The 22,980-nt window shown below is 50.1% G+C and overlaps 9 protein-coding genes across 9 annotated transcripts; 6 read left to right on the forward strand and 3 right to left on the reverse strand.

Moving 5' to 3' along the window:
* Positions 1-3,346: 3,346 nt before the first annotated feature.
* Positions 3,347-4,411, forward strand: PFICI_14963 (uncharacterized protein; the record flags this gene model as incomplete). The annotated part of the gene is made up of 3 exons (XM_007843544.1): positions 3,347-3,872; positions 3,924-4,196; positions 4,314-4,411. The coding sequence occupies 3 exons, from the start codon at positions 3,347-3,349 to the stop codon at positions 4,409-4,411; spliced, it is 897 nt and encodes a 298-aa protein (XP_007841735.1).
* Positions 4,412-5,310: 899 nt separating this feature from the next.
* Positions 5,311-7,194, forward strand: PFICI_14964 (T-complex protein 1 subunit gamma; the record flags this gene model as incomplete). The annotated part of the gene is made up of 5 exons (XM_007843545.1): positions 5,311-5,335; positions 5,438-5,504; positions 5,564-5,772; positions 5,827-7,055; positions 7,105-7,194. 5 exons carry the CDS (start codon positions 5,311-5,313, stop codon positions 7,192-7,194), a joined length of 1,620 nt encoding a protein of 539 aa, XP_007841736.1.
* Positions 7,195-7,536: 342 nt separating this feature from the next.
* On the reverse strand, positions 7,537-8,127 carry PFICI_14965 (uncharacterized protein; the record flags this gene model as incomplete). Its single annotated transcript, XM_007843546.1, has 1 exon — positions 7,537-8,127. One exon carries the CDS (start codon positions 8,125-8,127, stop codon positions 7,537-7,539), a length of 591 nt encoding a protein of 196 aa, XP_007841737.1.
* A 1,191-nt stretch (positions 8,128-9,318) lies between these two features.
* Positions 9,319-10,931, forward strand: PFICI_14966 (uncharacterized protein; the record flags this gene model as incomplete). Its single annotated transcript, XM_007843547.1, has 2 exons — positions 9,319-9,373; positions 9,442-10,931. 2 exons carry the CDS (start codon positions 9,319-9,321, stop codon positions 10,929-10,931), a joined length of 1,545 nt encoding a protein of 514 aa, XP_007841738.1.
* Positions 10,932-12,108: 1,177 nt separating this feature from the next.
* Positions 12,109-13,694, forward strand: PFICI_14967 (uncharacterized protein; the record flags this gene model as incomplete). Its single annotated transcript, XM_007843548.1, has 3 exons — positions 12,109-12,626; positions 12,675-13,595; positions 13,655-13,694. The coding sequence occupies 3 exons, from the start codon at positions 12,109-12,111 to the stop codon at positions 13,692-13,694; spliced, it is 1,479 nt and encodes a 492-aa protein (XP_007841739.1).
* A 980-nt stretch (positions 13,695-14,674) lies between these two features.
* On the forward strand, positions 14,675-17,161 carry PFICI_14968 (uncharacterized protein; the record flags this gene model as incomplete). Its single annotated transcript, XM_007843549.1, has 1 exon — positions 14,675-17,161. One exon carries the CDS (start codon positions 14,675-14,677, stop codon positions 17,159-17,161), a length of 2,487 nt encoding a protein of 828 aa, XP_007841740.1.
* Positions 17,162-17,833: 672 nt separating this feature from the next.
* PFICI_14969 (uncharacterized protein) lies at positions 17,834-19,504 on the forward strand (the record flags this gene model as incomplete). The annotated part of the gene is made up of 1 exon (XM_007843550.1): positions 17,834-19,504. One exon carries the CDS (start codon positions 17,834-17,836, stop codon positions 19,502-19,504), a length of 1,671 nt encoding a protein of 556 aa, XP_007841741.1.
* A 318-nt stretch (positions 19,505-19,822) lies between these two features.
* On the reverse strand, positions 19,823-20,987 carry PFICI_14970 (uncharacterized protein; the record flags this gene model as incomplete). The annotated part of the gene is made up of 3 exons (XM_007843551.1): positions 19,823-20,411; positions 20,468-20,806; positions 20,878-20,987. 3 exons carry the CDS (start codon positions 20,985-20,987, stop codon positions 19,823-19,825), a joined length of 1,038 nt encoding a protein of 345 aa, XP_007841742.1.
* Positions 20,988-21,902: 915 nt separating this feature from the next.
* On the reverse strand, positions 21,903-22,942 carry PFICI_14971 (uncharacterized protein; the record flags this gene model as incomplete). Its single annotated transcript, XM_007843552.1, has 5 exons — positions 21,903-21,977; positions 22,029-22,128; positions 22,186-22,236; positions 22,312-22,795; positions 22,900-22,942. The coding sequence occupies 5 exons, from the start codon at positions 22,940-22,942 to the stop codon at positions 21,903-21,905; spliced, it is 753 nt and encodes a 250-aa protein (XP_007841743.1).
* Positions 22,943-22,980: the final 38 nt, after the last annotated feature.

Genomic DNA, 22,980 nt, shown 5'->3' on the forward strand with positions numbered 1-22,980 from the left:
CTGCATCAAAGAATCGGCTCGGGTTGACAGTGGCCATCCACCACCCACCACCATGAGAAGAGGATCAGTAGCCTAGCCCCAGAACCATCAAAGGGAATGGAGCGATTGGCCAATGTGTTTGTCTTGCGAGGACCCTGTCGCCACGTCCTCCAACGAACTCGGCCGACTCGGTGGCGTCTGAAAAGGCAGGAAATGGTTGGTGCCCTCTCAAGGACGCAACTCTTGTCTCCCAGCTCTCGCGAACTTCCTTGTATGTAAGTAGAAAGCTTGTAAGCGACATGGGGCGTTTTTGATCAGGGCTGAACATGCTGTCTGTCTCGGCTTACAGAGAGAGCTTTCAAGCAGCCAGCCCTCTGACGCTATCTGAATGCTTCTGCTTGGCCCTGTCCATTGATGTTATGCCCTTCTCTCTCTGCAAAAAGCTTTTTCAGCTTCGCGGCAGGCAAGTGGCGATCCTTTTTTCGTAACCCGATGATGCTTCTCTTCCACCCCTCTTTTACAATCATGATATTCAGCACCATCTATGCTGGCTTCAGAAGGTGCATGGTGATACAAATGACGACCCCCTCCTCATGATGACGAGGCAACAACGCGTAGGGAAAATCTCATAGAATACGTACCAACTACAGTAAGAGGAGACGTCTGGGAAAAGACACCCTCTTCGCCCTTTTCGGGCGGCGACACGCAAGGCTCCAAATGTGTCTCGGCACGGCCCCCATCCCTGACCGTCGGGAACGCAGGACGAGGCCGAGACGGCGGATGCGCGTTTGCTGACAAGGCAAGGGAAGAATTTTCTCTCTCTTGATCCTAAGGAGGGCAAGGACTTTTTCCGGGGTGGGTGCGAAATCTATCCGTCCCGAGAGGTAATCACCCGTTGGAATTTTTTCATCCTCTACTCTTTTCAATTATTTTGCCTCGAATCATGGGCGGCTGCTGGGTGAAATCCTGGCGCACCGAACCGTTGGTTCGTCATTTTGCAAGCCACCTTTTGGCACCTTGTGAAACCTCCTAGGGAAAAGGGCGCATGCAGTGAAGAGCTCTCCGAGTATGTTGTACATGGACAGTGAGGACCTAGGGAGGTAGGATGCCAGAAAGGGTAACAAGAGGAGTGAGTTACACGACAGAAAGGCTGTCGCCCTGCCTGTGCCGCAAACCGGCTTTCTGGCGAACCATATTTACACCTGAGCCATGCACGACAGCATCAATTGACTGAATATTTGCTTATCCTCGTTAGTCCTATGTCCAAGATTTTATCATGGTTTGCATGAGCGCAGAACTACCTCTTTCCTCACTGGGGCGATCACAGATTGAATGCTATAGCTTTGAATCCAATGTCTACAAATGCAATCTTGTAAGATAGATCAAAGTCTAATTCTAGATGTCCTGTTCGCTCAGGCCCAAGAATAGGAGGGCATGGCTGATTTCAAGAACCCACCTTGTCGTGGTAAGACATGCCGTCTACATGTCACCATTAACAGCGAAGGTCGTCTTCTTATTATGCGACAGCTCCCTTGAATTGAGCGCTATTATTTGAAATGAATGACCTTGGAATTGTTACATCTTACGCCGTATACGTTTCGTGAACACCATGGTGATTAATGTATTCATCGCCTTGGGAAGATTCAAATTGGATAGTTCGTCTTGGTACATATACACGTGATGCTTCAGAAATCCAGACGCCGAAGAGCTAGAATAGTTACAATACTTTCAAAGCAAGAAATGAACATGTGCGAGATTTACGCAGTCTTTGCTTTGACGATTGACTGTTATTTCATACATGAGAGCTGGCTGGCAGCAATCTGGAAGCTTTACAAGCTGTGCAACACTGTCAATTCAACATACGCTTGTTGTTCCGCGGCACCATGAGACTTTCAGGGATTTGATATTACGAGTGTTTTTTCGAGGAAAACAGCACCTGGTTGATGAAGTCCTGATACGATGAAATTTGGTGTTTGCAGTCATCAAGCGTGGCAAGATACCAAAACGTCCCCCAGAAATGGTGCAATCTGGCGGGTTTGAGGCCTCACACGCGAACTTTTGTATCTTTGCGAAACAGAAACATGCGAAGTAAGTCGGACAACGGATCATTGTAGAGAGATGATAGATTCCTCGTATCCCATGAGTGGGCATTATGCATGTCTCTTGGGACAGCATATCTCGCTTTGCTGAAAGCTGGCAAAAAAAGGGTTGACAAAGTGAATATGTTATCAAGACATCCCCTGACATACATGAATAGCTCGATTGCTAGAATACACGCATAGCGCTCTCATTGGTGTCGAACTATATACGAGACTTGTCACATACATGTTCATAATTCTATCTGCTTCATTCTAACCTTCACAAATTCATGGCCTGCACACTATCCTTCTTGGCGTGGATGGATGCGACGGTAGGGTACGATTTTATCTCGGTATACCAGCTGAAGCTTTCGCCCGGGAGCTAATCATAGAGTTTCCTGCCACTCCTGGAGCTTGGATCGCGCGCTGGCGTGGCACATTTGGGAGAGGAGGAGGAATTATTGAGGTGTTGCGAATGGCGCGATTGATAGCCTCGACCGACATGAAGCAATCCACATGCAGCTGAGGTTGGCGTGGTTGTTTCCACTTCCAGATCACAAGGCTTCTCTCCCAGTTTTGGGCAAGCACAATGTCGTTGAAGGCCAAATACAGGCCCCCGTTTTCTGGTGCTGCCACTATTGCTGTGACCCGAGATGGCAGACGGAGCGATACATCGTTGGAGTTGGAAGCTCGGTGGACGTCTAAACCTTCGACTCTAACCAAAGATCTTTGTGCTATATAGTGGCAGTAGGTATCTGCCAGTTGAACCGTCGGAAACAAGACGTGAACCCGTCGCATATTATTCTCGAATGTTATTTTTATGCTAAGCGTCTGTGTGGTCCGACTTTGTGTATTCATCTTTACCGTGTTCTATAAGCAGAGGGTAGGCTCTGGTCATCGCGAGCTCAAAATAGTATAGTATATACAGGATCTTAAATGGTGATGGGACAGCCTTCGAGTTATGGCATACATAAGGTTTGCGTTCTAGTCTTCATCTTATACCTTCAATCTCTGTCTCTCCCTTCACATGAATGAATAATTTCTTCTTCACCGCCAGTTGATTTCATTGCAGATGACTTTCACTCATGGCGATTGGATGTCATGTACAAATGAATGTGTGGCTGACGATGCAGCGTAGCAATGCAGCTACATGCTCCTCAAATCGGCCGACACCAAAATAGCAACTTATGTTCAGCCTTGCCATTCCCTATGATACCGAACATATCTTTCCCTTCTTTTTCTCTCCTTATTTATCTATTTTCAAGTCTACATCGTTGTAATAGGCAGTGATGATCGACCCAGTCGTGCTTGAACCATCTCAGACGGATCTTGAGAAGGGTCCCGATGAGGAGCCGAGTCGCTTGGACGCAGATGGAGTACTGCAATTGATACAATCTCGCCCAGAATCTATTACAGGTAACGGCCAAACTGAATTGCAATCTCACCAAAGCATTGAGAATATCCGACCCATGAGTGCCACGTTTGCATCATTTGAGCCCCCAGTCGACCTTGATCTGGACGACAGATGGGTATTTCAACATCACAAGTATGGCGGACTGATCTGGGGTATCGAGCGCAAGAAAGAGCATGCTCTTGTACAATGGTTCCGCTCACTATGTGCCAGTGGACAAGTTGCTGCAAAATCTGAGACAGACTATACACGACCCGACTCGGACCACAGCTTTCGAGTAAGCCTGGCAGAGATGCAGCGTATTCACCTGCGCAAGTTACAGTTCAAACTAGTCCAGCATGCTACAAAGATGCGTTACAGGGACTACGAGCCCAAAGACTGGGAAGGAGATCTCAAGTCTTATAGTAAGTCAGCGTTCCCGCAAAACCTGCAGTCCCTAATAATGTATTTCCCAGTCGACGCCATGAAGGATTATGATTACATGATCGAACGCAGCAAGTCGCTGCGAGACCCATTCCTCGTGACAGGCGAGAGAAACATTGATGACTTCGTCATCAGGACTGTGTTTGATCGGATGGATATTGATCCTGGGGAATTCAAATCCCCAATCTCAGTGTCTGGCCCATGGGAAGAGGACACGGCCCCGATAGGAGGTACCAGGATAGCCAGTGTGAGCCAGACTCGTCTCGAAGCAACGAGGGATAAAATCTTCATGGCCATCACGGGCGGTGCGTTTTTGATTGGTCCAATGTGATTAATGGTCGAGCGCAATGACCTCACAACCTCGCTCGTCGCGACGACGCTGTTTGTGGCCTTGTTTGGAGCATTCATGGCTGGCTATGCAGAAAAGGGAAAGGATGTCATGTCCGCTACTGCTGCATATGCCGCTGTATTGGTTGTCTTTGTCGACCTGAACCCCCAAGGCCCTTCGGCAACTTTGTAGAGTTCAGAGATGGATGTCATAGGAGACAATATTTAGCCAGACGCGAAATCTGCAATTCCTTGATTCTTTTTATACGACACGAGTGAGCACTTCCAATGATACCCGAATTGCGATGAAATATGCCATGTTAGATGCCCCCTCGCGTTTTATGCAAGACATGGCACATGTACTGTCTTCGTCATAATATGTCAGTTACTCAAAATGCATACTGGATTAAGTTTGGAGGAGAATGAATGCTCCTGTGGATTATTGTCGTGGCATGAGCCATAATAGGGAATTCCCTATGCTCACAGCATTAACCTTCCAACTTTTGCGTCGATGTATGAAAGGTGTCGTTGGGCATGGTGTCGGAGCAGTCTGCGGAATATAGGCCCCTTTTCAGGTTGTAATGTACTACATGAAGCTACGTGATCTCAGGAGCTGCAAACAGAAAAGGTCGCGATTCGGGGGAATGTCTGGATCTTGATTTTATTCGCTTTATCCTTGGAGGTATTGGAAACGTCTGCAGATCGGAATGTGAAATTATTCAGAAACTGTCAAGTAAGAAGCTCACCGAATTGTGGTATGAAGTAAGCCAATTGACATGAAGCTTCTAAGGTTAATTCGGTGGATTAGGTACCTACCAGTATGACGCACGGACCCGGCAATTGACAGGCATCTGGTAAAAACATTTCTCCATCTTTGGCGATAGCTCCAAAATTTGGGCAAGGCAGCCCAAACTTTTTGGGGCTCAAGTCAATACTGGAGCTAGAGACGACCCCTCGAAAGGAGCACAACTCGCGAACCTTCCGACCCCAGCCTGGTCCCAATAGCTTTCCTCCCAAAAGCTATCCCAATCTTCCCGTCTTTCTTGTAACATTCTTTTTTCTCCTGGCGAACAGCCAAACCCCGACTTCAAGATGCAGGCCCCCGTCCTGGTTATGAGTGAGCGACAGCCCCTCCACACCCCCAGAGCTCCTGACCCTATTCCGGGAGCCTAGGTGCTCCATCAAACATTTGAACAAGGACTGACAATATACCTTCCAGACACCCAGAGCGGTGAGAGACAGACTGGCCGCAAGGCTCAGATGTCTAACATTGCTGCTGCCAAGACGTATGTTCCATCCACTACTCGATCCTTGCTGTTCGCGCCTCCCCTAATACCGGTAATAGTGTCGCCGATATCATTCGATCATGTCTGGGTCCCAAGGCCATGTTGAAGATGTTGTTGGATCCCATGGGTGGCATCGTGCTCACCAACGACGGACACGCTATCCTGCGAGAGATTGAGGTGTCACATCCCGCTGCCAAGAGCATGATCGAGCTCAGCCGGACACAAGATGAGGAAGTTGGTGATGGTACAACAACTGTCATTATTTTGGGTTCGTTATTTCCCCAAGATTGAAGGACTACAACTCTGGGCTAACACAATGTAGCCGGTGAGATTCTTGCGCAAGCCCTGCCGCAGCTTGAGCGAAACATTCACCCCGTCGTCATCATTTCCGCATTCAAGCGAGCTCTCAAGGATGCTCTCGAGATCATTGATGAGATCTCCATGCCGATCGACATCAACGACGACGAAGCCATGAAGAGCCTGATTTCTTCATCTATCGGTACCAAGTTTGTTTCGCGATGGTCGGATCTCATGTGCCAGCTTGCGCTCAACGCCGTGCGCACTGTCACTTGGGAGATTGGCAATGGAAAGAAGGAGGTCGACATCAAGCGATACGCCCGAGTGGAAAAGGTCCCCGGTGGCGAGATTGAGGACAGCAAGGTTCTGGACGGAGTCATGCTCAACAAGGACATCACACATCCCAAGATGCGGAGGAGAATCGAGAACCCGAGAATTGTTCTTCTCGACTGCACTCTGGAGTACAAGAAGGGCGAGTCGCAGACAAACATTGAGATCACAAAGGAGGAGGACTGGAACCGCATCCTGCAGATCGAGGAGGAGCAGGTCAAGGCCATGTGCGACTCGATCATTGCTCTCAAGCCCGATTTGGTCATTACGGAGAAGGGTGTTTCCGACCTCGCTCAGCACTACTTTGTCAAGGCCAACATTACTGCTCTCCGACGTGTCAGGAAGACGGACAACAACAGAATTGCACGCGCTACCGGTGCCACCATTGTCAACAGGGTAGACGACTTGCAAGAGTCGGATGTTGGAACACAGTGTGGTCTATTCGAGATTGAGAAGATTGGCGACGAGTACTTTACCTTCTTGACAGGATGCAAGGACCCCAAGGCCTGCACTATTCTTCTCCGAGGCCCTTCAAAGGACATCCTGAACGAGATTGAGCGCAACCTCCAGGACGCCATGGGTGTGGCACGAAATGTCATGTTCCAGCCTAGACTTTCCCCCGGTGGTGGTGCCACGGAAATGGCCGTCTCCGTCAGGCTGAACCAGTTGGCAAAGGGCATTGAAGGCGTTGAGCAGTGGCCGTACAAGGCAGTCGCTGATGCTCTGGAAGTCATCCCGCGTACCCTCATTCAGAATGCCGGTGCTAGCCCGATCCGAGTCCTGACTGAGCTCCGCGCCAAGCAAGCCGAGGGCAAGAGCTCCTGGGGTATCAACGGCGACACTGGTGGCCTGGCTGACATGAAGGACTATGCTATCTGGGAGCCCGAGGCTATCAAGCTCCAGAGCATCAAGACAGCCATCGAGGTAAGTGCTTGAAAACATGATGAAACGAAACAAACTAACATTACTCCAGGCTGCATGCCTCTTGCTTAGAGTGGACGATATCTGCAGCGCCAAGAAGGCAGCACAACCCGGTATCGGCATTAGCGGAGGTGACGATTAAATAATACGCAATGGACTTGATTATTGGTCACGAGACATGTAATGAAAGAAAGAAAGAAGAAATGCATACCCTCACATCAAGAGTTGGCCCCCCCAAAAAGTTTCATGGCGGAATAGATGAGATAGACGGCTTTGCTGCCAAGTTCGGTCCGACAGTTAAGAGGCATCGGTGGGAGAACGCCGTTTTGAAGCGTACATTCTCCTTGTGACCGTGCGCTCATGAATTAATCGTATGCAAGTCTCTGGCCATGTCCCTTTTGCAATTACAGTACAGTATCTGTCGTACAAGCCAATATTTGGCGCCGCCGTGGGTATCAATGAATATTACCATCCCCAATTGCCATCAATCGTCCTCGATGACAAGCCCCTTTGGTTCCTCAGCTGCAACCGGTGCATCCTTGATCTCGGTGTCTTCCTCGCCGTCGTCTGCTCTGGTCACTGCAATCCGGGGGCCCTTAGTACCGTTTGTAGACGCCTTTGCAGCTCCTCCTCCAGCCTTGGCCTTGGCCTTTCGAGCCTTCATCTTTTCCCTCTTCTCGCGGTTCCTCCTTGTCTTTTCATCATCCTTTCGTGCCAGCTCCTCTCTCTTGCGCTCAAACTCCTCGTTCTCCTGCTCCTGCTTCACTTCTACGTCCATCTGACGCAATCTCTCATACTCGCGCCGCCGCGAGGCCTTGTAGACGTGGAACTCACCCGAGCCAGCTCCAGCACTGGAACCTTGTACGTTGGTCACAATCTCGGGCGGCGGGGCGATCCGCGACCGGGCCACCGCTGTCGACGAGTCCGGAATGCGGATGTCTTGGTCGGGGCGGGCAAAGAGAGCATCTACGTTCGAGGCCTGAGCCGACACGGGGGTAAGGGCACGCTTCTTGACCGCGCGCTTGGAGCGCGAGTCGGCCGAGGTGGGGATGCTCTCTGGACCTTCGCCGGACATGTTTGGGTAGGATGCACCTAAGATCTGGGGGGTTGGACGCCCGTTTCTGGTAGGTGGTTCTGGCTCACGATGGTGGGAGGGGCCGTGGTCCTGCAACGAGATCGCCTGAGCTTAGGTGCAGGTGTATGCTGGATAATGTAGCTCGGCGCGTCGCAAGTCGGTTTCTGGAAGGGCGAGATCGGCAAGGCGTGCTGTCGGTACTTGCAAACGGTGCTACCGTTGGTGGTTGATGCTGCGAGTTGGGAAATATTCTTGGCGTTTGGCGCAAGTCAGTTGGTGGAATCAAGCGCTGCCGTTGCATATATCAGCTGTTTTCTTGCTGTCGTCTAAACGCCAAAAATTTGGGATAAGGCTGAAAAGGTCCAATGAATGAAATGGACTGTACGATCTTCTCCAATGGGAACCGCGGGGCGGCAAAAGTCAACCAGGGGGAGGACCGCCAGAGCAGCGGCGCCTTAAGCAGCAGCTGCATCCCAACCCGAGGGGTCCCTGAGGGCGGTCTTAGCGCTGGAAGATACCGGGTCCAGGCACCATAGCAGGCCAATGGCGGGCAGGCTAAGTCGGTTTCTCAGCAGGTCAGCGGGGTCGATCTACCAAGTCGACCCCTCCAAGCACCCCCGAACACCTCCAAAGCACCCGATAAGCAGGGGCCGAACGAGGGGCGATACCCAGGTCGCCTTGCTTGAAACTTTGGGCTGTTTCTTCGTAGCTGAATCGTGGGGAGTCTTGGGAACCAGTCTCGTGGCTTGGGGAGTCACCAGTTTCATTTTTCTTCCTTCTGTTGGATCTTTTTTCCCGAACCTCCGAAATATTATCTGTCCTTCGTTCCTCCTCACTGCCGGGCTGGCTATTGGTATCACGACATCTATTCGTCATCTTCCGTGTCGGCTGTAAACTATTCGCCTTGCGTCCGAACGAGTCATCAGTAGCGCTGCTTGCACACTTTCCGTACTGCCGTACCATATCCTTTTCAAATAAACTGGAAGAAATTCTACAGACTTCTTTCCTTTGCCCATTCGATCGCCACTGTGCGACTTTCGAGCCCTGTGCCAGATCCTACATATAGTCGTTCGATTTATTACTTGCTGAATTCGTGACGCAACTTTCACGCTCTTCTCAGGATCACCGCGAGATCAATCAGCTGATCCGCTTCCCCAAGGAAAAGAGCCCAAGCCGTGCTTAAACACAATCATGGGACGACCAAGGCTGATCATTCTGATCAGACATGCCCAGTCTGAGGGCAACAGTAAGTAGAAACTCCATGTCCTTATTATCCATTTCCTAGGCACTTTGCTGACCTTACTTGTCTTATAGAAAACAGAGAAATCCACCAGACCATCCCCGACCACCGTGTCAAGCTCACACAAGACGGATGGGCCCAGGCGCGCGAAGCTGGACGGCGCCTGCGCTCTATGCTTCGGGCCGACGATACTATCCACTTCTTCACCTCGCCCTATCGTAGGACAAGAGAGACGACCGAGGGCATTCTCGAGACTTTGACATCGGACGAGGATGACCCAAGCCCATTCAAGCGCTCCAACATCAATGTACACGAGGAGCCACGTTTGCGCGAGCAGGATTTTGGCAACTTCCAGCCCTGTAGCGCCGAGATGGAGCGCATGTGGCAGGAGCGCGCCGACTATGGCCACTTTTTCTACAGAATTCCCAATGGAGAATCAGCCGCCGATGCATACGATCGCGTTTCCGGTTTCAACGAGAGTCTTTACCGGCAATTTGGCGAGGATGACTTTGCTAGTGTTTGTGTATTAGTCACCCATGGTCTTATGAGCAGGGTGTTCCTCATGAAGTGGTATCACTTCTCCGTCGAGTATTTTGAGGACCTGAGGAATGTGAATCACTGCGAGTTTCTCATCATGAAGAAGCAAGAAGACAGTGGCAAGTACATTTTACAGAACAAGCTGAGGACATGGTCTGCTCTAAGGCGGGAACGTGCTGCGCTCACAGCGAAAGAGGATGCTGAGAAAGAAAAGGAAAAGGGAAATGCTACTGCACCGGCCCCTGCCCAAGCTAAGGACGCAGAAAAACCGTCAAATGGCCAGAGCTCTTCTCAAGCAGTACAGAGACGATGGGGCGGCTGCCCGGAGGGATGCGATCACTCGAAACATCTTCCCAAGATTCGTAGGGACCTGTTGGAATTGCGGCAGGTTGACGAGAAGCATGCTGCTAAGAGCAGTCTTGCCGCTGCTGGCAGCGTCCAAGTTACGAGCTCCACCACAACGATCGCCTCGCGCCGAGTTCCGCGCACTGTCAACTCGTCAGATGACGACTCGGATGATCCCCGCGGCAAGCCTGGAGGCGGCCCTAAGATTGACATCTCAAGAGCTCGGGAAGAAATTGTTTCGTCGCCAGATGGTACACCCTCTTTCATCACGGTCGAGGATCGTTTACGCTACATGAAATCTCCCAAGTTCCTGCATGTGGGTCGCGACTTTGGCGGTACACACTCTGGTGCTAATAGTGATGCGGAAATGTCCGAGGACGACGCAAGGCAGCGTCTAGCTAGCATTGCCGCAAGGGTTAAACCTACCAACGGAACCAGTGGAGTTAATGGCAATAGCAATGGTGATAATGGAAAATACCTCAACGAGAGCGGGATGGGACGGGGCGCGCATGCTAATAGGCTTGGTGATGCGCCGGCTAGTCGAAGCTGCTCGAATGATGGAAGCGAGGACGGTGGCGACGAGAGGGAAGATAATGGGGACGTGGACGAACACGAACACGAGGAAGAAGATTTGGACAAGGCCGAAAAGGAAGACCGAAGTATTAGAGGAAGTGTCTATTAAGGAGATGATTTCAGCGTGGGAAGCACGATTCAGAATTACTCGGCTTCAGGCAGAGCTAAAGGCTGGCTCATGATCGAACAAAAAGAGCAACAGGAGAGTTTGGAAGATTGTTTACTGACGTCTCTCCGTCATAGATTGAATTACGAGTTACGATAGTCGGATATACCCAATTAAGTATGTTCATTCTGTATGTATCATCTTCGAGACTACATCACTTTTGAGTGAGAAAGAGTCACTTCCGTACTATAGCTGAGCTTCGCGCGAGCGGGCTCGCAAACACAACCTTCATCCAACATAAGTATCGATGACCTTGGCTAGGCTATACAGATGGCTTCCTAGGGCATGACCCATTGGTGGTGGCAAGATTTCTTTTCCAAAATTGTCCGATAATGTTCGAGAGAGGCCTAGGCATAAACGTCCTGGCAAAGTTGATTATAAAGTCAATTGGTGCCCTTGGCATCACCAACATTCGATACAGTCCGCTCCTCCCCGCCTAGATAAAAGCCTCGTCAACCCAGGCTGCTCTAAGCCTTATTTATAAAAGTGAAAAATTGTTACTCAATTTTTTCGGGGCAGCAAAAAAAGGAGGATTCTATTATACTACGTACTTTGTGTTAGTATTATCTCTTACAGCTCGAATAAAATTCACGGATAAAAGGAGGGAGAAAACACATCACGGATAAGGACAAAAAGAAACACGCACTTAATTTGAACTCACGATCTACGATCACGGGAAGTCCAATAGGTGGGAGAGGGCAGCTGCTGGTGGCTGGACTCCAATAATTCTTGTCAGCTCAACAAGCATTGTCGGTTCTAACAACCACTGTTCAGAATCGGAATTACGTACTACTGCAAGCAAAGCTTCCGCTAATAATTGCTTTTGTAATGCTGTGTGACCCAAATGAAGCTTTGCTTGGTTGGCCTCCGCCACCATTTGATGCGAGATGTGGGCGACCCAGCCGACGAATTCCATCGTTCTCTCCCCCTTATTGTTCCCCCAAGACCATGCTCGATCTCTGCGTCAATCCTATTTGACCATCATCCTTTGCGAGTTGCACTTCTCTCGAAGATGGCACACCAGGCGTCAGATACAGGTCGTCTGCTACGTGAAGGATCTCACGGGCAACATGCATCGATTTTTGGTTCTTCTAGCAACCGATCACACGAACAGATACCAATGTATGGTATCTCATCAGAATCTAATAACGTTATGGACTACACAATTTCAAATGGTGATACAGAGCTATTAAATGCACCAGGAAAGCGGAGCCAAGATGTTTTACCTGATTACGCCGCTGCAATCAGACGACCAGTCACTCTGTGGTCACTACACTCGGGCTGGACAATGTATGCATTCCTCCTTCTGGGGCTTGGATTTGCAGTTGGTCACCACCAATACTACATGTATCTCAACGGGACGCCCGCGGACGAGCAAGTGCAGAAAATGAGATATGGCACCGTGCTCGCATTCTTGACGAAGGCATCTTTAGTTGCCGCTGTCATTGCAGCATTTCGACAACGAATCTGGGCCACGTTGGTCTCTACGCCGCTCGCGTTGAAAGCTCTCGATTGTCTCCCAGCTGCTCCGAGTGATCTTCTCGCGGCATTCAATCCTGATGCTATCAGAAGTGCGAAGATTGCGGTATTCATGGCATGGTTCAGCTGGCAAGTAACCTTTTCTTGCATTACTGACTTGTAAGAGGGACATTTCCGGGCTATTCCGGTGTCTAACATTTGCAGCAGGTCAAGCCCAATGATAGTGATTCTGGCAAGCCAGTCGCTTTCGGTAGAGCCAACAATCGACGTGACTACCTGTCCCGGAGCGAAGGTGTTGAACTTTAACAGGGAGACGATAGAGGAGTTTCGCAAACTGGACCCCGTGGATAACGTTCCTCTCCTGCCCGCCTCTTATTGGAATTCAACGAGATTTAGCACTACTCAACCCTATTGGTTTGATTATTATCACGCGCCATTTGTTAGGCTCGAACAGCTTGCAACGATTGCCTTATACCAGGATCAACCTGCGACAGGATCAAATGCCTCTAGCATAGCTTGTGGTCATGACTGGGACTGTAGCTTTACAGTGAAGTTCGTGGCCCCTGGCTACAAATGTGACGATATCGTGACCGAAGGCGTATTTACAAAGGCCGCCCATGATATACGACCGCCTTTTGACACCAGCATTCTGCTACCATTGGGCCGCTACAGCTACTATGCAGTCACGCATCTGGGCGACTATGCAGATCAGCAAATGGGAGATGTCTTTCCAGGTGGAATACCCAAGTCCGAGCCGCCTTGGCCTAAACACTTTGGTGTATTTCGGACAGAGCCCGTTCTTTGGATCGGATACATTAGTGTGCTGACATCATCTGGGCGTCTCCCCGAGAACAGGACAGCGCCGGGGTGGAACGAGTCTTTCAGTCCAAATATCATTCGCTGCGAGAACTACGAAACCGAGTATACTGTTTTTTTCGAATACATCAATGAGCTCCAAAAAATACGCATCCTTGACCGCAAATATATTGCGCCTATACTCAACACCACCTTGACACAAGACATTGCAAATGATGGCACTAGAGACACCACTGTTGCGATACCAGAAAGTAATTACGTGTTTCCTCAAGATGAGAATTACGGATACGTTGCGGCATATCACTCGTTCGGGTCAGTATTCAGAAAACGCATCAATGGAACCATAAATTCAGCTTCTACCATGGTGCCAGTTGCAAACACTCAGGCAATATTTACAAGATTATTCGATAAACAACAGACGTGTCTACCCGTTCCAGACTTCAAACAGCATTTGCAAGCTTTATTCGAAAGCATCATTCTTTCGGTATTTTCCAACCCCCAATATAATATAGTCACCTGGGCAGCAGCCCCTAATAAACCGGTTGGGCTGCGCGAAAGCGACGGCCTAAACACCTACCCATGTACACGGTCCAAGGCTCAAAACAGGTTCAAGTACCATGCACAAGATCTGTGGATAGTCTATGGAATTTCCCTGCTTATCACTACAGCCGCGGTCGCTGTGGGTACAATCTCAATTGTACGAAATCAGGGGGTGCTTAAAAACACGCGGTACTCGACCATTACCGTTCTTTTACAGCACTGCGGCGTCGAGTATCGTGCACTGCATCCTCAACAAAATGTGCAGACTCCAGAGGAAATGAGCTAAGACAAGATGAGAGGAGTTATTGACATATCAATATTACGGAATTCTGGGCTCGATGCGCTTGCCTGCAATCTCCACGCCAGTCATGATAGCCTTTTCCTCTTCCCATCCGTGATCTGTGCAAGTGAGTTGAAGTGACAGGGGTGAAACCCGGCCTGCGATGACTCTATGGGTGTTATTCTTGTTAAATATGCCTTCGAAAGACATCTATGAAGTTTGAACTGCGACTGTGGATGTCTATGCAAACAATTTTTTTATTCAAAAAAGAAAAGAAGAAAAAGAAAGAAAAAACGAGAGTAGCTTATTTGTTTCTCTTTGCTGCAGTCGGAAGAGTTGATGCACGACCGGCCGGCACGGCTTAGCGTCAAAGATCGCTATGGGCAGCCAAGACATTCCTTCGACCGCCGGCCGGCGGAGCAACGGGGTGCTGATATGTAGCTGAGCCCATCACTAATCTGACATCACCCACTTCTGCCCGGCGGAGTTTTTTGACTTCTTGTTTCTCTCCCACTGTCGCATGCCGGGGATTGATACTCGCCTGGACACCCTCAGAGCCAGCAGCGGAACCATGCCGGCCACACGCTCCGCACAGCCTGGACCAGGCGCCGAAGGCAATGCCAATGAAGACGCCCGTGCCCCGACTGGTCCAGCTGCGAAGCGAAGAAAGACACGTAAAGGAACGAATAGTTGCTGGGCATGCAAGCGACGGAAGGAGAAGTGTATCTTTGACCGCAGTCAGTCCGAAACCGGTGCACAGGCGACCGTTTGTCTGGCTTGTCAACGTCGTGGTACACCCTGTGTGAGCCAAGAATTCCCGGATGACTCCACAGAACCTCCAGCTAGGACCGTTCAAGTTGCAGACAGCGCGATATGGATCGAGGCGCTCGTGGAGCAACTGGTCAAGAGATTCGCTAGCAATCAGTCTTCTACTGGCCCTACTGGGAGCAATTCCGAAAATATTGCGGCTCGAGACTGTGGAATCCCCACGCCGGCAACTGTTGATCTTGAATCTGGACAGAATCCGCCTTCCAGTAGTATTTTAAAGTCTCCTGCCTCTGCGGGGATCACCGATGCCTCGACACCTCTATCAGGTCACCAAGAACAACCCTCTGCCGCAGTTGGTACTTATACCCGCGACTCGAGATCCCTTCGACTTCGAATATCCGATCATGTGTCTCCGGGTTCTGCCAAGTTGGCAAGGCTGTCAAGGGCGTTATACAATGCGTTACCTAGCATTCAAGACAGTGACATCCTCTGCAGAACTGGCTATCGCAGTTCTCAGATGTTTACTGAAATCCTGACCATCCCATACAAAAGTCTTGGCCAAAGCGGCTTGGGATCGCGAGTGAACAACCTTGTCAGGCCTGGACCTCAAACGCATCCCGTCTTATTAGCCAGGCACATGTTACAGCTCATGCATATTCTACAGCAATTTCATCCGAGTTATGAGGCACTACAAGCATTGTCTGAGCCACCAGATCAGATCCTAGAGCGATTGACAGAAACCGCCATTACTCAAGTGTCTACCCAGGACCGATTCCTTGGCAATATCGAAGGCCTGGAATGCGTCCTGCTGGAGAGTATGTACCACGCCAACGGTGGCAGCCTCCGACTAAGCTGGGCTGCAAACAGGAGAGCTTTGCATCTGGCACAGCTGATGGGATTCCATCAAGATGGCGGCCGGCTCCGTTACCATATGTTAGATCCCACATCAAAGGCCGATCCGCGGTCCATGTGGTTTCACATTATCCAGTACGATTGCTCCTTGTCTCTCTTGCTAGGGCTGCCCCGAGGATTTCAGGACTGTAATGTCGCCACTGAGGCTTTGCTCACAGGTGATATTGCCCTGGGCCGACTCGAACGGATACATTGTGCCATTGTCACTCAAATACTGGATCGTAACAGCTCCAAGCGTCCAGACTTCTCCACCACCCAACAGCTTGATAGAGAGCTCCAGAAAGAAGCTAGACGTCTACCTAGTAGGTGGTGGCTCCCGCCACGCCTTTCTAACAAGGGGAAAGACGACGAAAGCCTTTTCTGGGACTTGAAGCGACTCATTGTTCAAATATCCCACTATAACATACTCAACAGACTACACCTACCGTACATGCTTCGCGCATCCAAGGATCCAAGTTACCAATACTCCCAGATTGCCTGCGTGAACGCCTCACGAGAGATACTCTCACGAACCCTTGTATTGCATGAGTTTAATCGTGTCGCCTTCTGTTGTCGAACGCCAGATTTCATGGCACTCATGGCTGCTATGACGCTCGTCCTGGCGCATCTAGACAGTCATCGACACGCAAGCAGTCTCCTGGTTCATCAATACCTTAGCGACCGCGCCATGATGGAACAAATGCAGCAGAGCATGGAAGAGTATAGCCGCATAAACGGGGATGCTCTTAGTACTGAGAGTGCAGATCTGTTACGCCGCTTACTTGCCATTGAAGCTGAAGTTGCCGATGGTCATACAGCAAATACCGAGCGTGTCACTGTCCAGCCACAAGGTGAGGGAGCTCCCGACCACAATGAGAGTGACGAAGGAGATGGAGTTGTTCATGTCCACATTCCCTACTTTGGTATCGTCAAGATTGCCCGCGAGGGAACAATATCTAAAGAGACCCTCGGATCCGCACGAAAGCCGGTAGAAGCACAATGTGTTCAGGGTCAACATCCAGAAGTGTCGGATAGCAGGAACTCGACAGATTCACGGCAGGCAATTGCAGAAACTCTTCTGCACTCGCCGCAGTTTGTTTCCGCTGGCCAGACAACAGACTCGAATGACATGTGCAGCAGACCAGATCTGTCGGCCCTAGCGCAGTCTCAGTCGCTAAGCCATGTCATGGCCATCACCGAGGAGACCGATCCAAGCTCGGCATACTCGCAGCCACAAGATAGCTTCTATGATCCATATATGCCAGGATTCACTGCTGGGATTGATGATTGGACGTTTCAGGGGGTCGATTTGGCATTTTTCGAGACTCTGGCTAGTGGCGATGTCAACAGTGAATTTTATCACATGAATGAGCTGGCATGGCAAAGTGATGGGGGCTGATTAGCTAGTCGATCCATTGTTATTGAAATCAATGGGAAGAAACAAGATACGGCTGGCACAACTTGGGATTGAACAATGATTGCAGAGTTTGAGGGGACTCATCACTTCTAGGCAGTCTGTAGAAACAGATGGATTGAAACGCTGTAACTGTTGTCGCATGGGAAATGCTATCAAGCTCCTGTGATAGTTGCTCTTGAGGTCTTGCAGAGCAATTTGATGACCAACTTGTGTCTTGTGAACGAGTCAAATGATATGCTACTCAAGTACACATAGATCCGCCAAGGAAATCAACCCCTAAGATGAAATACGTTGTTAACATTGGACCGCCGGCCGGCGGACGCAAGAATGGCAACATTCCCCACATCAATTCCCGTGTAAAACGAAGAAAACGAATGAAGAAACATTAAAGACTTGAGATTAATCCTCGATCCAAGATATTTAGTTTGTGTCCCATCGTACAGAGAAAACGAATCCTTCAGTGATTGGCAGTTTCTTATTTGCCAGCTCGTGATTTCACATTCCTGTTAGGTGGCAGTAGCCCGAAGAACCTTTGCTTCTTGTGAACCCGCTCGGCCAAGACGTTGACATCTTCCCATCCACTTCGCTGTCTCTCCAATCATCAGTTCTCTTCCAAGCAGATTCAGTCAAGCCCGTGTATTTTGCCACGCCAACATGTCGGCAACACCAGAAAGCACGACTTCCAGCCCGCCGGACACGCAGCGTGACGGGATGAGGACAACCAAGGAAGACACCGATCCTGGATCAAGCACTCAATCGGTAGACAAGGGCCGGACACTGCGCGGCCTCCGCTGGTTCGTCGTTTGCGCATCGCTCTACGTCACCTGCGCGCTGTACGGCCTCGATACGACCATTGCCGCCGATGTCCAAGGCCCCGTGATTGCATCTCTGGGCCACGTCGAGCAACTCGCCTGGGTCGGAGCCGGATTTCCTTTGGGTTCTGTCTGCGTGATTCTTCTACTGGGCCGACTGTACGAATTGTTCAACCTCAAATGGAACTACATCCTCACCGTGCTTCTTTTCGAGATCGGGTCAGCTATATGTGGCTCTGCGCCCACCATGAACGCCCTGATCGTCGGTCGCGTCATTGCTGGCGCTGGAGGCAGCGGTATCTACCTCGGCTCTCTGCAATACATTGCCGTCATGACGGGAGACAAGGAGCGCGGCCTATACATGTCCCTTGTTGGTGCAGCATGGGGTGCCGGTGCCGTGCTGGGCCCAGTTATCGGTGGTGCGTTTGCCGTGTCATCGGCGACCTGGCGCTGGGCATTTTACATTAACCTGGTGATTGGTGCCATCTCGGCCCCAGGCTTTGTTTTCTATCTTCCTTCGATACACCCTTCCCAAGGCGTCGGTGTTCGTGACAGACTCGTCAGCATCGACTGGGCTGGATTCATCCTTGGCACCGGGACTTGGGTCACGTTTCTACTGGCCTTTACAATGGCTGGTGGCCAGTGGCCTTGGGACGATAGGCGAACAATCACCGTCTTTGTCGTGTTCGGCGTCATCCTTGTCTTTTACGTGCTCCAGCAGTACTTTGCCTGGATGACCACCCCTGCACGTCGCCTGTTTCCAGCCCATCTGTTGCGGGATCGCACGCAGGTCCTGCTCTATATATCAACTGCAGCCGGTACAACAATACTTTTCGTAGTTGTTTACTACATCCCCATTTACTTTCAATTTGTCAACAATGACCAAGCACTTATGGCAGCAGTACGCCTGCTGCCCTTTATCGTTTTTGGTGTCGCTGTCAATCTCATATCGGGAAGCTTTCTTCATTTCATCAAGATTTACATGGTCTTGTACCTCACCGCTGGAGCCTTTACAGTTGCTGGCGGAGGTCCTCTGGTGGTCTATCTTGATCCTAGCACATCTACTAGCACCATCTACGGCCTGACCATTTTGATTGCCGTGGGTGCCGGGCTGTCCATGACAATCAGCTACACCGTCGCGACGCTGACTCTAAAGCCCGAACAAGCCGCTGCTGGAATCAGCATGCAGAACGTGGCTCAGATTGGCGGACAGGTCATCGCCCTGGCGATTGCAGGCCAGATCTATCAGTCAGTAGGCATCAGAAATTTGGAAGCAGCGCTTGCTGGACATGGCTTCTCCGACGCTGAGATCCGTGGCGCAACAGCAGGTGTGCAGAATGCACTGTTCCAAAAATTGGACGGGGACCTGCGCGAGAAGGCAATCATGGCAATCGCGCAAGCCATGCAGATGACCTTTGTCATGGTACCCATTGCCGGAGGTGTTGTGCTACTCGCTGGGCTATGTATGAAGAGGGAAAGGCTTTTCGGCAAGGTTGTTGCGGTCGGTGCATAAAGGGCGAAGAAAGCTCCATATGAGTGCTGGAAACCGTGGATAATTGAGCTTTAGCAGCATCTCACAACCGACTCTTCACATCTTGTCGAATGTGGGCATTCTGGACATGAAACACGGTGCATAAACACAACGAGTTCAAATAGTACCATACAGTATAAGCTCCTCAGAGTCGGAGTGATATGCAATAATGCAATGCGAATATCATTATTATACAGCTATATTTAAAGCGGCTATAAGCGTGATTTTGATATTTTTTTCCTGTGTTCAAAATGGGGGGTTTATTCTAATATAATGCTTAAGCTTACAAATTAATATATCTTAAGCTTCTGCCTCTAAAGGAGCCGTGTCCGCGTATTCGCCAAAGAAAGACTCTCGTCCACCTTTGACCTCGGCCTCGGACACAACCTGGCGCAATCTGTCATCATCCTTCTTTCCCAATGGTAGCACCTTGGCTGTACCCATATTCTCTTCCAAGTACTTGACCTTTTTCGTACCGGGAATCACAAAGATGTTGGGGCTCTGCTCCAAGATCCATGCCAGGGTCAGCTGCGATGGCGTGCAACCCTTCTGTGCTGCTATCTCGTGAAAGGTATCCACGATGGACAGGTTCTTCTTGAAGTTCTCGCCCTGGAAGCGGGCCATGTTTCTTCGAACATCACCCTCCTCAAAGTCCTCTGGCGAACGGAATCGGCCCGTCAGAATGCCCCGACCAAGTGGCGAGTACGCAAATATCGCGATACCGAGATCTGTACATGTCTTCATGAGGTGTGTTCCTGAAGCGCCCTCGATTTCCAGCGTCCACGGGTTGTACTCGGCTTGTATGGCCGTGATGGGGTGAACGGCATGTGCCCGCCGGAGTGTCGTCGAAGAGACCTCGGAAAGGCCCAAGTATTTCACTTTGCCTTCTCTATATCACACTGTCAGCTCTACTTATGGGACACAAGATGATGGGTTTGTACGTACTCGACCAGCTGCTTCATAGCTCCAACGGTCTTCTCAATCGGCACGGCCTCATTTGCACGATGCATATAGTACAGGTCAATGTGCTTAACGCCGAGCCTCTGCAAGCTCTTGTTGGCACTTTCCAAGACATATTCCGGAGACGAGTTGGTGACCATGCCGGTCTCCTCCATCTTGAGGCCAAACTTGGTCGCGAGGAAGATATCGCCACGGCGCTCAGGATGGAGCCTGAACCACTTGCCAACAACATCTTCGCTGTCACCGTAGATATCGGCAGTGTCCCAATTTGTACAGCCGATCTCCCATGCACGATCAAGAACTTTGAGACGTTCTTCATCGGACCTGGTATAAGTCAGTACTAGATAGATTTGCAGGTAGTCAAGTGAAGAATGTGAGGAAAACGTTCAACATACTCGGCCTCGCCGTAACCTATACTCATGCCCATAAGGCCAAAGCCTATGGCTGGAATTTTGGGACCGTTCTCGGTCAACTGGCGAAGAGGCGTTTGTGCAGGGCGAGACATGATGTGTTTGTGTGATTTATAATTGTGTAGAGATTTTGTCGATGAGCCGATTTTGTATTGTTTCAACAATGGCCAATGTAGCCTTATTTATAAACTTGAGTCAAATGCGTCATGGTCTACGGAATAGTCTGTGAAATGTCGCGCGGCCGCCGGAGATACCCGGCCGCATGCAAGCGTCGGAGCTTACGGGCCTTAGGTGTTCAGACCCGGGTTTATATACTGCCAAGATCATAAGGCTGCATTAGTGCACAATGTCTTTAGCTATGGTCCTAATGTTCGGTCATGGTCAGGTAGAATCAATCAATGGGGAAAAAATTGCGGCAACCATTAGATTACGTGTCGACCCGATGCTTACAAACATGCACTCTGACTGGAAAGCACGCATTTCGGCGCCTTAGTAAGACAGGCTACGGGATATCATACAGGTAATAATGCACCATAACGTGCAATGAAACACTGACATCTTTCAGACGCTCCTTCGACCACGTCTTCCCCTGCACATTAGCTTAGGTGAGAGCCCTTCTTGAAAGGTCTGCCGGCTAGGGAGCATCGTTTTCATAGATGCACAACACGGATGCCATCGACTTCATTGGTCCATATAATGGCACGACCAGCTACACATTGTCTTGGAGTGGGAGGCCGTCACGGCCGAGGGTCAACATGTCGTGGCGATCCCCACTAGCAACGCAAATCTCTACTGGACCCTCGGTGTTAGTGGTCCCGGTACCTTTGCAGTTGTTGAACTTATGGAACTATGCTGTGCACGATGATAAGATGATGTGGTATTTTGAACGTCATGCAGCGCTACCGACAGCAGACAGTAATTGCCACTCGAGTCTTATCTCTTGATTTCAGAGGAATATACCCCCGCCCACGAATATTAGGTAGTGATACCAGGTAGAGACAATAGTCAGATTACCAAGGCAACTCATCACCAGTGATTGCGTTGATAAACTTTCCAGAGTACTTTTCTCGGCTGGCTTGATCGATCTGGTAAAGTTCAGACTTGACTCAGTCTACGGGAGAATGATAAAAACGTACGATGCCCATGATCTTCTCCGCGCTTTGCTCAGGAGTCCAGGGAGCCCTTTCCAATCCCAAGAACTTGGCAGTCTTGCTTCCCATATCGGTATCGACTAGACTAGACGAGAAAAGGTTAATGTATATGCAAAAGAGTATCCGAGATTCTTGGACCTACCCCGGGTTAAGCGCAACAGCCGTAAGCCATTCATTGCCCCAATGTGCTGCCCTGCGTATCATTTATTAGTAATAGCGCGTGATAAACAGCATCCAGTAAACTTCGGGAAAAAAAGAACATGCGTACTGGGTGATCCAGTTCAAAGCTGCTTTGGAAATGCAATACGAGGGGGCGACATGAGTACGACCCTGTCCCATTCCTCCCAAGGTGCCTGCAGCACTGGAGATGGGGACAAACTTGGCATTGCTCGATTTCTTAAGCAACGGGTAACAAGCTTGATATAATGCCAATGGGCCTACTGCGTTGACGTTGAACGCGTTGCTCAGGACTCCAAGGTCGACCGTTTCAATCGGCTCAATCGGTGGGCTTATACCAGCATTCGGGATTAAGATGTCAACATGGTCGATCCCCTGAGCCTCCATCTCCTTGACTGCCGTGGTCGAGTCTTGAGGAGAGGCGCTCTCGATCTTGACTAGAAGCAGTCGCGAACCGTCGCCCTTGAGGCTAGCCTTTAATTCGGCTACGCCTGGTGCTGCATCGTCGCGGATGGTCCCTACGACGGTGTGGTTTGGTCGTGCCAAATAAGCCTGGGCCAACGACTTTCCGATACCTGATTATGAATATGGTAGCACTTGTTTGAATAATTATTGTTACTGTCAGATTGGCAGTGTCGGAGAGAAGGGCACATTGATTCACCGAGCTAGGAGCACGTACCTCTACCTGCGCCAGTAATAACTACAACAAGCTGGCTGGACATGATTGTGGGTGTACGGATATGTTGATGTGTGTGATGTG

The sequence above is a fragment of the Pestalotiopsis fici genome, assembly GCF_000516985.1.
Source record: "Pestalotiopsis fici W106-1 unplaced genomic scaffold PFICI_Scf_14, whole genome shotgun sequence".
In the NCBI taxonomy this organism is placed as follows: Eukaryota; Fungi; Ascomycota; class Sordariomycetes; order Amphisphaeriales; family Sporocadaceae; genus Pestalotiopsis; species Pestalotiopsis fici.